The sequence below is a fragment of the Lepisosteus oculatus genome, chromosome 12 (assembly GCF_040954835.1).
Source record: "Lepisosteus oculatus isolate fLepOcu1 chromosome 12, fLepOcu1.hap2, whole genome shotgun sequence".
Lineage (NCBI taxonomy): Eukaryota > Metazoa > Chordata > Actinopteri > Semionotiformes > Lepisosteidae > Lepisosteus > Lepisosteus oculatus.
The window spans coordinates 11,133,600-11,147,963 of record NC_090707.1 but is presented as its reverse complement, the minus strand read 5'-3'; the positions used below and the strand labels follow the sequence as shown (position 1 = coordinate 11,147,963).

At 43.4% G+C, this 14,364-nt stretch overlaps 1 protein-coding gene across 1 annotated transcript; it reads right to left on the bottom strand.

Moving 5' to 3' along the window:
• Window positions 1-1,029: 1,029 nt before the first annotated feature.
• On the bottom strand, window positions 1,030-12,646 carry vps16 (VPS16 core subunit of CORVET and HOPS complexes). Its single transcript, XM_006636421.3, has 24 exons — window positions 12,459-12,646; window positions 10,979-11,067; window positions 10,340-10,431; window positions 10,031-10,159; window positions 9,632-9,776; window positions 9,291-9,406; window positions 9,070-9,192; window positions 8,653-8,708; window positions 8,486-8,575; window positions 8,103-8,197; window positions 7,747-7,823; window positions 7,416-7,547; window positions 6,696-6,823; window positions 5,669-5,704; window positions 5,434-5,542; window positions 5,182-5,316; window positions 4,544-4,652; window positions 4,185-4,282; window positions 3,976-4,080; window positions 3,615-3,692; window positions 2,606-2,775; window positions 2,385-2,481; window positions 1,968-2,071; window positions 1,030-1,693 (listed from the first exon to the last, which is right to left on the bottom strand). Exons 1-24 carry the CDS (start codon window positions 12,506-12,508, stop codon window positions 1,549-1,551), a joined length of 2,508 nt encoding a protein of 835 aa, XP_006636484.1. The 5' UTR covers window positions 12,509-12,646; the 3' UTR covers window positions 1,030-1,548.
• Window positions 12,647-14,364: the final 1,718 nt, after the last annotated feature.

Sequence of the window (14,364 nt, the reverse complement as noted above, 5' to 3'; positions counted from 1 at the left end):
AGTGTGATCATGTGCCTGTTTCTTTCTAAACTTTAACTGATAAATGTGTTGGAGCCGAATGTCTAAGAATTTTGTGAGTTCTGAGCAGATGTTCTTATAAGAAGCAGCAGTTCCTACTGATGTGACACTTAAGAACATCAAAGCAAATTTAGATTTGATAGTGATACTATCCCACTGAACTGTTTTTTAATAAGAGTGATTAATACTAGAGTACTAATTTAAAAGAGTATTTAGGTTCAGGGATGCCACACATTCAGTTGTACATGCAAGCAAAACTACATCACAATTGTCAAATCTCAAATGTGGATTTGGTGTTATGTACTATCTTAAGCCACCCAAAATCTAGACTGCTGAAGTGTGTAAACTTTAACCCTATCTGTACCTTAACCATAAAGTGCAGATAAATCATCACTCTCTAGTCCTAAACTCAAAACCATAAACCTACACTTGACCCAGACCCTGAAAGTGTCTTTGACAATAATAATGCTTCCCTGCATTGTCTGGATAACGACATTGAGGAGTACACATACTGTAAATGCCTAATGCCTTCCATATGTCACCTCCTCAAGGTCAGTTCTCCCATTTGCATCTTATGTACTGTTTCTCAACCCAAGCCTGCTGTCTATATACAGTATATACTGTCTATAGCAACACATTGCTGCTTCTGTAGTGTTTCTAATCCCCCAATTTTCATATCTGCACATTTTACAGGTTTGCCAACTACGCCAAATTATTTACATAAATCAGACTTTGGTTCTCCACTGATACTGCAGCTATATCTTGACTTTTTTTCCATGACTGTAACTTCTTTCTTGTTATTACAAAATTCAAATAGCCCTGTGGCTGGAGCCTGTTTGAATTTATTCCAAATCACATGTCTCTGGGCAAGTCATTTTAGCCCATTCTGGCAAACCATGTTCAGCCTGGGTCCAGATCCCATTATCCCCCAGGCCTGATTTCATTACCTGGACTCGGACTCAAGCCTGGCACACCGCCTTGTGTGTGTTAACAGACCACAGACCACAGATGTTGGAACTGAAGTCACAAAGTTTAATTTTATCAACAGCAATTTACACTGAAAAATGCAGCACAGAAATACTGAGGAGAGCAGTTAATTTCACTTCAGACCCTGCAGTCTTTCCTTCTCTGTTTGGGTAGAAGTCAAAGGGTAGGTTAAGGAACATATATGAGTACATGTTGTCCATGTGTGCCTTTGTACATGTAAGGTATGCAGGTGTGAATAATTTAAACAAACAGTTGAGAGCTCAACTGGAATTCAGATAAACCAAGATGAGTGCGGACATGAACTGTCTGAGGTTAGGCCCTGCTGGCCAAAAAGCACTAGAACCATCGTCCAAACTCTGTAGATGACTTAAATCTCTAGGTGAAGAGGAATTTGTGTGGGGTTAACAGGAGCTCTTGGGAGTGCATGGTCTCTTCTAGGCTAGGCTGGTCCTCAACCCTCCTAAGACTGACTCTCTCCACAATGGATAAGCTTTCTCAAGGGGTGTGCAAGCGCTCTCTGGGTGAAGCCATGTGTTTCAAGGGCTATTTCTTGCTGGCAGTGGTGCGTGCACGGGTGAGGCGGTCCACCAGGCTACGGTCAGCAGAGGGAGGGCAATGGGACAATACCAAGCTAATCTCTCCTTCGCTGCGCCGCTCGATGGCTGCCTCTGCTGCCCCCTCCAGATCCCTAGGGAGACATACAGTACAGTAGCAATACATACAGACTCACACACTTCTGACAGAAAGAAGTGAACTGCAACACTGTTGCTGAAAGGAGGAGAGAGAGGGAGCCACGCACTGCCCCCTGACAGGAAGAGAACCCACCCACTGTTTAGGGACAGAAAGATAAACTGAAGGCAATCAAACAGTGACCCCTGTGTTTTAGAACAAAATGGATGCCTACAAATGACATATAGCAAAATAAAGGAGGGTATAAAGGACAGATGGGCACAGAAACTCACCCCACAGCTAGATGTGCCTTCACCTTCTGCTCTGGTGTGACCTTGGAAACATACTTTTTGGCCTCATATTTGTTGTGATGCTTCACACAGATTTCTACAAAGGGCTGAGAAGAAACACCCAACTATAACCTACATGAATACTGCAGAAACATGGACCACACAATGCATATTTTATATGGTGTCAACTTTTCAGTACATCGTATTATGAGTTTAAAAAGGCAATCAAGTCAGTCAGAAAACAAATTCAAATTTTCAAGAATTTGGCTGAATTCAGTTCTGCAAAAGAATGGACTTTGTTCACAGTACTAAAGTACAGGAATTTTATACATTTCAAACACAATATAGTAAATCATGGAAACGACTGTCCATCTGTCCACAGGCCATGCTTGTGTCTTCACACGAGATGTGATATCTTACCAAGTATCCAATGGGAGATTTCTTGCTCCTGGAGAATTTCTCGAGCTCCTCCCAGTCCTCCTTCTCAGCCAGAGCAGAGATCTTCAGCCACCAGTACCTGACGGACACGTGCACAGACAAATACACTGGGTGACAGAGAGTCAGGCAGACCAAGACAGATGCACACACTGTGAGACAGTCACATTGGCACGCAGAATACCCGCTGCCCTGCCCCACCCCACCTCTTGTCTGGAATGCGGAAGTCCTTGTAAAGCTGTTCTGCCGGCCGGATCCGGCCTTCCATGAGCAGGCTGTGCAGCGTTTCCTGGAGGGAATAATCCATGAAGGGCCGGTCAAACTCCTCCTGCATTCGCCGCTGAAACCGCAACAGCCGCATTTGTTCCTCTGTGGCCTGCGAAAATTGGGAGAGGAGAGGGAAAGGTAAAGAGGAAGTGAGGAATTTGCAGGGAAGGACACACAAGGACAAAAGTGGCAGCAGTAGGAACACAGTGGAACAGGGTGGCAGAGGTGGAAAGGCAACAGAGAGATGGTTAGAAGAAGGGCAGATGTGACAGAGATACAGAATCAGCTGATACCTGACTTATTGCTTCCATCAGCTAAAGTTGCATTTATCAGGGTTTCAAGGTTGAGAACGGGGAGAAAGGGAAAACACCTCCAGTGGCCTGAGTTCTAAAAAGGCCTCAGTTCTAAAAGAAGCCCCATGCAGGAGGATGTAGATGTGTAGAGACAAAATCAAGGAACTAGCACTCAAGTAGGAGAGTGCATCTTTTCATGGAATTTCTAGCCTACAGCACAATCTGGAGCTCAGCAGACGGTTGTCTGCATGACTGTTTCTCCTAGCTCACTATGTATCTTACTGGGTACACCACCAGAGTCAACAAATACACAGATCAACAATAGTATTCTACTGGTGTTCGAGATGCTCAGTGCAGCCACGGTCCATGCACCACACCAAGCAAAAAAAAAAAACGACTGTGGAACGAAATCCATCCTTCAAAACACTTATGATTCCACACTTTGCAATCGCTGAGGAAAGGAGATCACTACTTATAACTTATAATTTACTGTAAATAATACAACGGTAAAATCCTCAACAGCTAAAGTTTAGTTGAAGCACCACTATAGCAAGTAAAACATTGTGCATTAGTAATCAGTGTCTGCATTATACCGGCAACAGTATTTGTAAAAGTTGCTTACAGTGCCCCAGAGAAGTGAGTTAATTTCGCTCACCTTGGCAGCGAACTCATTCTTGGCCTTGTTGTATTCATCAACTGCACTCTGCAGGGCAGCTAAGCGTGCCTCCAGTTTCTGTAGAGGAGGAACACAACAGATTGAACAGGCATAAGAATCAATCCACAACCCGCTCTCTTCTCTTTCTCCTCCATGGTTCTTATTTAATCAACAACCATAGTCTTCTCAAGGTTGTTTAAGTGTATGAGAGGTTTTCTTCCTTCCCACATTCTACAGATAGGAGAACCATCTCTTACAGTGGACTATAGGCAATCTTGGTTCTTGATCTTCTGTGCCCCATTGTGTGCATTTTTCTCACTATAGCTGTCTCTTCTCTGTGTGTGACAGTGTATATACTCACCCCCTCTCTGTAGCTGGCTCTAACATAGAAGTTTCCCAGCTCCTGATGATCATCATCCTGGTTGAACAGGTCCTTCAGTGTGTCCTGCTCTTGGTGCTTACAGAACTGAAAGAGAGAATTGGACAAGTTAGTACTGATGGGGCTTAAACAGTTGATGAGTTGTTAGTTCAATACATGTCCGTTCAGATATACTGTAACCCCTCACTCACCTGTCTGTACAGACTCAGAGCAACTGGCTGGTTTCTCAGAGTCATGAAGAAGTCTCCACGGTTCATCTCATTTTTCAGATAGGTAACCACAGTGTACACTAAAAGGGGAAAAAATATGTCTTATATACTGCCATTTACACAAAATCCTGACCCATAAGAAATTATGCAGCACCCTCAGCCATCTAACAGGCATGTATACAGTGTTATAGGCCTATTCTGCAAGTACAATGGCTGGCAAAGTTCTGCATATGGTTTTGAAAAAATCAAGTAATAAAAAATATTAAGAACTGTGTAGCTGTCCAGGGTATTACAGTGCAGTCTGCGATTGTGTCACAAGCTCATGTGCCAGTATGTCATACCCAGGTCTGTGTCCCCACTCTCAATCGCTTTGCTCAGAGCAAGCTGACTTCTCTTCATTTTCAGCAGAAGGGGCACTTGCTCCCCGGAGCGAGGCTCAAACTCCAAGAGCTAAGAGAGAAGGGAGGGAGGGAGATGAAAGAGAAAGATTCAACATACAGTACTCTGTAAATTCAAACCGCTGCTTCTCAGACACCCCTCAGAGCTCAGTGATTAGAGCAAAGCAGAAGGAGACCCGAAAACTGTGTCTCTGCAGAAGCCCTCTGATTTGTCCTGTAGGGAGTGACATTTGGCAACTACAGACTGCTAAGATGCTAAGGGTTTGTTAAGAATGTGACTACACCTCCTGTAAAATGTGACTTTGTATGTGTATTAAGTAAGGTACTTCTCGGTCTTACAGGGTCATTTGAAAAGGGGAATCTGAGTTTACATTTGGCTGAGACTTCTATCCATTTATAGATCTGGCCTTCTTCCTGACGTAAGGAAAAGCTTTCTCAAAGATATAACCTAACCCCAGAGATCTGAAAACTCAACCTTCCAGTTAAACGTCTAGAGCTCTAATTACTACTCCACACTACTGAGTGTATGAAATCAGCACTGCTCAGTGTTTATGTTAGTGTGAGAGAGAGTTGGACAGCACCTTGATGGCCAGCTCTGTCCTGCCACATTCATAAGCCCGCGCCGCTATCTCTGAATATGAGATCCCCACTGCATCGCCTAGCTTCTGATTCACTGCCCGTGCAATAACATCATCAGGCTCCTCCTTTTGCTGCACCTGAAACACATAGTCCAGAGAGAGCGAAACATTACATCTGTACAGAATCATCAACATCTGGGCTACAAGACTTTGTTGCCACATGTCCATGTACACGTCAGTCAGTATTTTTCTCACCTTGTTGCAGGCCCAGTGTTTCAGCACTCTGCTCACACCCTGGTACTCCGGGATCTTTAGGTAGCGGCAGACCTCTATAGCCAGAGGATAGAGCCTGCGGTACACCAGCCTGCAGTAAACATTAAAAGAGCAGAATAGTATGAAAGAGGTAGAAAGCACTATACTCAAAAACAGCTACTACCCATACAATGACAATATACAATCCATAACTGTGCAGGAGTCTCCTCCAACTCACCTGTCTATAAGCACCTGCACCGTCATCTGCTTATACCTGAGAAAGAGGTCAAGGACAACAGGAAAGCCACACAGACGTGTAGGTTCACTGGTACTCAGTGTAGAGGAAATACAGTTTCTGCAAAACCTAAAGTGAGCTGTTTTTAGCATTATTACATGCATATTTACTATATTATCTGAATGCACAATTATGAATTGGTATCACACATATTAACACACTGAAAGACAAGTATACACACCAAATCAATACAGTGGACTTTTGCATTTTTGAAAATCTGTTGTTTGATGCTATGTATTTCACATCACTGGGGTACTCTACGAATTGGCTACATTACTCTGCTCTCCTCCCCACTAATAGCTGATGTGTGGTGAGCGTTCTGGCACACTATGGCTGCCGTTGCATCATCCAGGTGGATGCTGCACATTGGTGGTGGTGGAGGGGAGTCCCCATTACCTGTAAAGCGCTTTGAGTGGAGTGTCCAGAAAAGCGCTATATAAGTGTAAGCAATTATTATTATTATTATTACTACTATCTATTACACAGCCTCATCCTAAATCTAGGAAACAGCATGCTTGTATTTTAGTAGTATATAAAGTAAACATGTAACAAACGCTAGTCTGGTTTCTTATTTATGTCAAGTACATTTGAATGACAACAGTAAAAAAGTTTGAGAAAGTTTTAGGGATAGTATTAGTCTATAAAGCAACCTTTCAAGATCCACTGTTAAATCAAGTTATGATCAAATTTGGACAACTTTTTATTATATGGTTTAAAAGAAAATATATTTGTAAATTATTTAAAACATCTACACAATATTCAATTAGCTTTAATTGAATCATTTTTAGTTTATTTGGTACTGTGCCTGTGTTCTGTTTCTAATTAGTTATTACTTTATTCAGCATCCATTTCAAAGCATTTGATACAGTAAAGAACCGCAGAGTCCATTTGTACAACAAGAATATAGAACTAGAAATCAATATTCAGATAAACCCAAGATGGACAGATAGAGGAACCCTGTGGAGGATACTGAGGGTGTGTGAGTGGAATGCCCACGGTATAGTCACGCACTGCATTCAGGACCCGCAGCTCTCTGCACATGCTGACGAAGAGATCGGGAGGGAAATTACTGAGGAAACACTTCCCAAAGGATGCGGCCTGAACAGACAGAAAGTAAAGTCAGCAATGAGTTGACACAGTGACTCCGGCCTGCCTCTCTTTGTCCTCCAAAAGCTAACACTTCACTCCCAGAGAAACTATCAAAGAGACACAGGTATGTCAGCACTGGGTTCACATGGTGTTTTCTTCTGCCAACTTCCTCCTGAAACTTATACTTCCTCCACCAAGTACACAGAGTGGGCCTTTGTCACTTTGTGACATGTGATGAGAAAGTGACAGTCTAGAGCTTCCCATCCCTGAATCCGCACTTTCTACAAATCAGACAGTGCGACAGACAAAATCCACCGATTTGAAACATTTCTGTCTCTTTTTACTTTTCCACTCCCCCTCTGAATGTGTACCTTCTTCTCCATAACTCCTTCTCCTTACCTCCCTCTTTCTATAGGGCCATCCTTTTTCCTCCTCCATTTCAGTCTCTCTCCACATTCGTATATCTCCCTCTGACTTCTATTGTCCTTCTCCTCTGACTCAAGCCCTCTTACAGCTTGTCTTTCTCACCCCCCTCTCCACACCTCCTTCTCTCGCACTTCCACTTCCTCTTTCTTCATAGCCCTCTCTCCCACCCTCTCACCCTCAGCAGTGTTTTCTGGGTCTCTGGCTCATGCTCAAAGCCAGCAGCTTCCACGCACTGTCTGACTGCCTCCCCCAGCAGACTTTGTTCCTTTATCTCCCGGAGATACTCGTCTGCCTTCTGACTCTCCTTCTGCAGAAACAGACACATAGACTCTTGTTACCAAAGACAATGGCATATTTTAACAACACCACACACAAAGGAGCAAGCACGCAAACGGAATCACAAACCATTAATTATGATAAGACATTTAACACATGCATTGAGCAAGACAGAAGAGTGCAGACACTGAAAGAGAAAGACGCATAGAAATACTACAGCCTTTTCTCACCTCGTATTCCTTGTGTGCCTCCAACAGCAGAGCACCAGGGGCCATGGAAGCAATCTTAAAAATCTCCTCACAGGGCCCTGAAACATAAGAGAGCAAAAACCAATGTGAGATGACTGGTTAGCAAAGTAGAGTACAGTATGGCACAGTAATTAGTGAACTGGGAAATAAAACAGTAAAGCACAGGACTACTGCACAGTGCAAAACAATACAGCATGAGGTGACAGGACAGTACAAGACAGATGGGTTTGTGAACAATATCACAAGGCAGAGAGCAGTGTACTGTAACAGTAGGAAATTATGACATTGTTTGCTGGTTATCCGAGTGTCACTGCAGTTGTGTCAGAATGTGTCCTGACCTGGTACTTCTTGAAGCATCTCATGGTGTGTGCTGTTGATGATTCTGACGCCGTCCAGCTCTGGAATCAGAATCGAATCATCGTCCAAGTGATACCAGTGCCAACGGTCAAGGACAATGAAAGAGAATGCCGTAGCCCCAAAACATGCCTCAAAACTGTTGTTCTGACCAGCTCAGAGATTCAGGGAAGTACAGATACAAGTCAGACCTTTTGATAAATCATACATCATGACTCCACTCTGTTCATCATATCTAATTTTAATCTTCATTGAAGGCATATATCTCGTGCTATTCATCACACATGTTGAATTCTTCCTCAAATTACTGCCCAACCCCTCAATCCCTCAACAGGCCTACCCATCTAAATGCTTTTGGTGAGGATACTGGATGGTCTCATTACACTCTCCAGCCACCAGGAGCAGTCGGTCCCACATCACCACCACTGAAGGCTGCTGGCTCTTGGGCCGGCGACACCTGAGAAGAAAACGTGTTCTGTAAACACAACAACTGCCGGTAATGCCTGACATATCATCTCACACGCAAACACTTACCAGACCATCTGCTTAGGTGGGGTGCGCACCTTGGTGTCCACTTTGCTGAGCTTTTCCTGCAAGAGAAAACGCAGATCCTGAATCTGCCAAAGGAAGCCCCTCCCCGCAGCCCCACTGCTCAGCAATTTTCTCCACACCCCTTTCTCCAAAGAAGTTATTCCCTCTATTTAGAAATTCAAATAATATCTACTGCACCACTGTGTTTCTCATAGAGAAGTTCAGGGCTAGCACATACAATGTTAAAAGAACACACAACCACCTGATCGTGCCTTCCCAGACTCCAATCATGTCTGTAGCACATTCACACCAGTATGTGTAAGAGCTGTATACACTCTGCATACCCAATATGCACACTGTGCATTTGGCAACTTAAGAGAAAGCAGGTGTGTGTCCTGCATGGTCCCCCTCAACACTCACCTTGAGGTTGGAAGTGCCCATCCACACGTGCCCTGCGTCTGTGAACAAGGCCAGGTATTTATAGCTGAAGGAGATGGCCATCTGAATATAGCTGCTGACCTGGGGGTCAATGCCTGGGGGTGTCTACAAAGAACAAACATGCATTTAGCGTGACGGGTAACAATAGACACTACACTGTGATGGTTTGTATATATTTTAACGCGTATATGTGCACATCTCACCACAGCAGTGCAGGATGTGTTGTCCAGTATGTACAGGTCACTCCCACTGGCCAGCAGCACCTTGGTCTGTCTGTCCTGAGTTAGCACAGCCCAGCATGAGGGCGCCCCCTGTAGCCCTGCAGGGGACATAAAAAACATTGTCACTGTAATAGAAAGACATAGGAACTGGCTCACAGTCAGTCAGGATGTTGAGTGAAACCATTTGTGAACACACAGAAAAACTGATATCCAGAATGTCAGAAATGCAAGGCAGAAACATTCTGAGATACATACACAATGACAACAAAACAAGCAGGTGGACAGACAGGTTTAAATACACTTGAAAACAATGAGGCCAGTACCTGGGACCTCAGGCAAGCGACGCAGTTTGAGATCATCAATGTTGGTTGCCAGGGTAAACCTGAATGCTCCAGTCAGTATAGCTACCCCTGTCCCATAGGGTGAGTGGAAGACCTTAGCTTCAATCACATGGTTCTGAAGGACTTCCTATGAACAAGAAGATACAAAGCAAATCAGTGTTTGAGTCTCTTGGCTTGAACCACTGATTAATACTCCATGGCTCCGAGCTGTAAGCATAAGCCCAAACACCTCTGCCTTCACCACCTCCCTCTCTCTCTTCCAGGACTCTCAGCTCTAAACACTACACCTATAAGCTTTCTTTCTTAATAATTCACAAAATAGGTGTTTATCGATAAGAGCACATAGCAGATGAAAGCTCTGTGACTGTGCGGGGTACTTACATTGCCCATGCTGAAATGCCTCTTGAAGTCACCAAACAGGTCATACAGCAGAACAGAACCATCCTCCTGCACACACAACAGGTCATCGCTGACTGTCCAGCCCAGGGCCACGACTGTGCCACTCTTCCACTGAGAACAGAGATACAGACACTGTCACACGCGTGTACAGCATTCTTCACAATCATACACCTTCACAGAAACACAGGTGCACTCCGCAGAAGAGCGTTACAGGGAAATAAAATGTACACAACAATTGCAGAACAAACAGTATGCCGCTGTACAAAGGCAAAGTGTGTCCTGACTGCATACCAAGAAGCTGGCCAGGAGAGAGCCGGATGCAGAGTAGATCTCCAGCTGGGGCCGAGCAGTGGGAGAGCGCTTCTGGTGTCCCTTCAACAGGGCTGAGAGTGAGGTAGAGAGGGAGAGAGAACAATTTGGGGGTACAGTCTGAACAACCATGCCTTCACATTCTACTGTACATGCATGTTCAATGTGGACTGGAAATGCTTTCTTTAAATGCACTTCTGAATGTCTTTTATTATCTGGGTGAATCTGAAGACGTGATGAAGTGAGGTTCATCCTGAAGTCAATAATTGTTAGAGAAAGCCAGTCGCATATGGTGCTTTACCATAAATAAAAGCACATTTGGACTATTTTCACCATTTTATGTTCAATATCCCATTACCTTGTGCCTTTTGGCATGCAATGGACTTTCTGATATGATTGCTTTTGGAAGCATTTACTGCTGTGACCTTGCCATCCCAATAAAGCTGCTTTGAACTGAAGGCAGGAGAGAAAGAAAGTGAGGCAGCAATGGGGAAGATAAGATAAAGAAGTGGAGAGGCAGAGACAGATAGGGGATGCACAGAGAGACAGAAAGCAGACAAAAGGGGGAAGGAAGAGGGTGGGAGTGAAGGAAACTAAAAGAAAGATGTCTAAAATGCCCACCGATAGGACCCCCGTATGGCGCTGCGGCAATCAGACAGTCTTTTAGTCCCTCCTTTAGGTTCCAGCCCATCACATACAGCTCGATCTTCCTGTGACACCAGACAGAAAAGATCACATGCTTGCTAGGTGATTCATAGTTCACTGATATCACCAGCCATCTCAAAATCAAACAACACATACCAGCCATGACAAAAGTACAGCATGCACCTGGGTGTCAGGAAGAAGCCATTATGTAAAAGAAGACTGACTACATGGTGAGAAAGTACAAAAGTGCTTCAATAAGTGAATTAAGAGGGTCATTTCACAAGGCCAGGTTGTACTAGCTCAAAAAAGAATTTAGCCATACCACCAGAGTTAACAACCCTATTCTTACAACAGTGCCATGGGATCTGTAGTGACCAAGTAGCAACTCTTACAGCAACTGGAGATATATGATGGTACTCTGTCTTTAATTCTTAAATTCATGCAGTTTCACTCAATTTTACTTCTTTACTAGTTTATTTTCTCAGATTAATAATTCAACATTCAGTCTTAAACAAATTAGTAGGATTTACACTATTATCCACAGCATCCCTGGGTTACAGCACTATAACACAGAAAAATATGAAATACATGAAAAATACAGAAAATAGTAGAAAATACATAATTAAAATAAGCTTTAAAAAGCACTGTCCCCAGTCACTGTACTGGGGCATGGATTGGGGGATATTCCGAGATAACAGTGCCACCAACTGGTCATTGGAAGACACAAGTAACTGCAATACTCGATAACACAGCGACAGATATGCTATGCTAATATGACACACAACAAAGCGACGATTGTATAGAACACAACAAGAACAAAGTCAGCACACACAAGCACTGCAGAATTGTATCTTGTAGTTAACCTTTGTGCATTATGCATATTGTGATGTTACGCAGCCGTACAGCGCGGTGATATCGGTACCATGAATGCGTTTTGAGAAAACTAGACTATTCAGAGCTTGTCCGAGTGGACAAGTTAAGGGTCAGAGGCACACATTCGCATCTCGGTCTTTCTGTCTATCCCTCCTTCTTCCTCACCTCTGCCATCGTCTTACTGTTAGTCAGTACGGATTTGGGATGCCCGGTTAAGTCTGCAATATTATATTATCCACGCAAACATTCAACGGTGCATTCAAGCAGAGAGCTACACACCAACAGCTACTTCACACCAATTATATCGATTTCTCCAGCTCGCTGAATCAATGAACATTCCTCTTTTCAAAAAGAGGGGTTTGCATGATGTCTAGGTTTATTCATACTTTTCAGCTAATGGAATTACAGCTAATTCCACTACCAGCAATTAGCTGAGAATGAAAAAAAATCGAGAGTTCACGCTACTGCTAATATACACTTGTCATTATAACTGCCCGCACAGGCAAAGCGACCCTGACTATCACATGACCCCCCACCGCCCCGTCGGTGGTGTCCATCACAGCCCAAATCAGTGACTACACACCTGTAGAAGGCTTCGCCCAGAGGATTCCAGTTCGCGGTGACAAATGCCATTTTCTTCCCTTTACCTAGATCATGAGCAAAATGGGTTTTGGGTTATTCCTGCGAAGATGACCACCGGCATTAACGATATTCTATTACCAGCTTCTCTCTCTCTGCATCTTTATTTACTTCCTCTTACTGTTCTCTGCAGCTCATCTCGCTATCGCCACCTGTCGAGTGGAGGACGCAGTACACATGAGCACAAGGGTTGTATTAACCCGGCTGTACCAGCACGTTTCCGTACAGTATATAATCCAAGGCGCTCATCTGACCGTTTCTTGAAAGAAGCTGGGGTAGTCGCCCCAACAGCTCGACAACATGGCTCGGTAGTATGTTACCCTCAAGCTTGGCCTCTACTAAAGGCTTGCCTCCAGTTTTAAATTTGAATAAGGCTTCTTGTTTCCTTGAGTACAATTTGTGAAATACAGTACCATCTGACCCTAGGGATGTGTTGATCTTGAGAGCTTCGTGTACCCCAAGACACTTGTCTCTTCTATATGAACACTACAGTATGTAATATAGAACTTCGTCTTTCCCGTGCCTGAAGCACGTTGTTGACATAGTTGACATTGCTTAGTGAACATTTGATTGAAATACCCATGTAGTACATCACCATTTTCCTTTCATTGCAGTTTCCCATTATCATCCCAGATATATTTTACTTCATCCTTAATGGTTCTTTTGCTGTTGCAGTACTGAAATTACTTTTTCTTAGAAATTTCTATTGAAAAATAGGTCATTACATCTTCCCTTAATCTGGAAGCCACTGGAAACAGATTGTTTCTATTAATTACTGTTTGTATTGTATGTGTGCATAATTTAGCAATAGTAGTTTTCTATCAGTGTTTTTCTAGAAACTCAAAATGCTGAGTAACATAATGCATGTCCATACTGTTTTTGATTCTGGTTTGCAGGGCAAAATGATGCAGATTGCTTGAAGATTTTTTTTTTGCAAAAACAAAGCACAATAGTCACAGTACTTGTGACACTAGACCAGATGTCAGAAGAGCACTAAAGCCTAGCAAATAAAGTTCTGTAATACTAAAATGATTTGTTTCTAATTTGAGTTCAAATGATTGGTTCAAATAGAAATGTAAATTATATTTAGACCTTGTTCCATCTTGTTTGAATGGAAGTGGTTTAGCGGTTCATTAACCTAGGAATTGAAACCTTTCTTCACAACTTCACATTTCTCGTCCTGTGCAAAAAGAGAGTCAGTATGAATCTAGACAGGAAGAACCTCTAGGGCTACAATCTGTTTGCACATACCCGCTGACACAAGAATCACCACGTTGTCCAGCCAGGCTCCAGCTGTCTTCACACCCCACGAGCTGAAAGACAGAACGGAAAAGGAAGTGGTGTGGAAGAGATTGGATTAGATCGGAAAACCTTAATTATCCCAAATTTGGCAGTATTGCTTGTTAACCTTCACCAATAAAAAGAAATGGCACGCATAGAAGTACAGAAAAATACAATAAAGACAACATGAAATCCTATCATTACACATCATTACAATACTATAGTGACTGAAAGGGATGAGGAATGAAAGAATTGGTGGGGGGCAGAGAGACACTTTTAAATATAAGCTTAAATGGATCATCTCTTTTCTAAACTGGTCTTGTTTGTCAAAATGCTAAGTTTGTGGATTTAACCATGCCATTACATCCCCACACAGCCTGCCACCTCTCACAGAGCAAAGCCACCCCTAACTGTGCCATCCAGGCCTTTAGTTACCCCCTCTTACCACCCCTGCAGCTCCGGCCTTTTGACGAACAGCGGGGCAAAATCGTTACTCTCATCCATTATTGATGAGCTGCCAGTAATCCCCCTCCCCCTCCCCAGCTCTAGCAAATATTACCTTCTGCTGG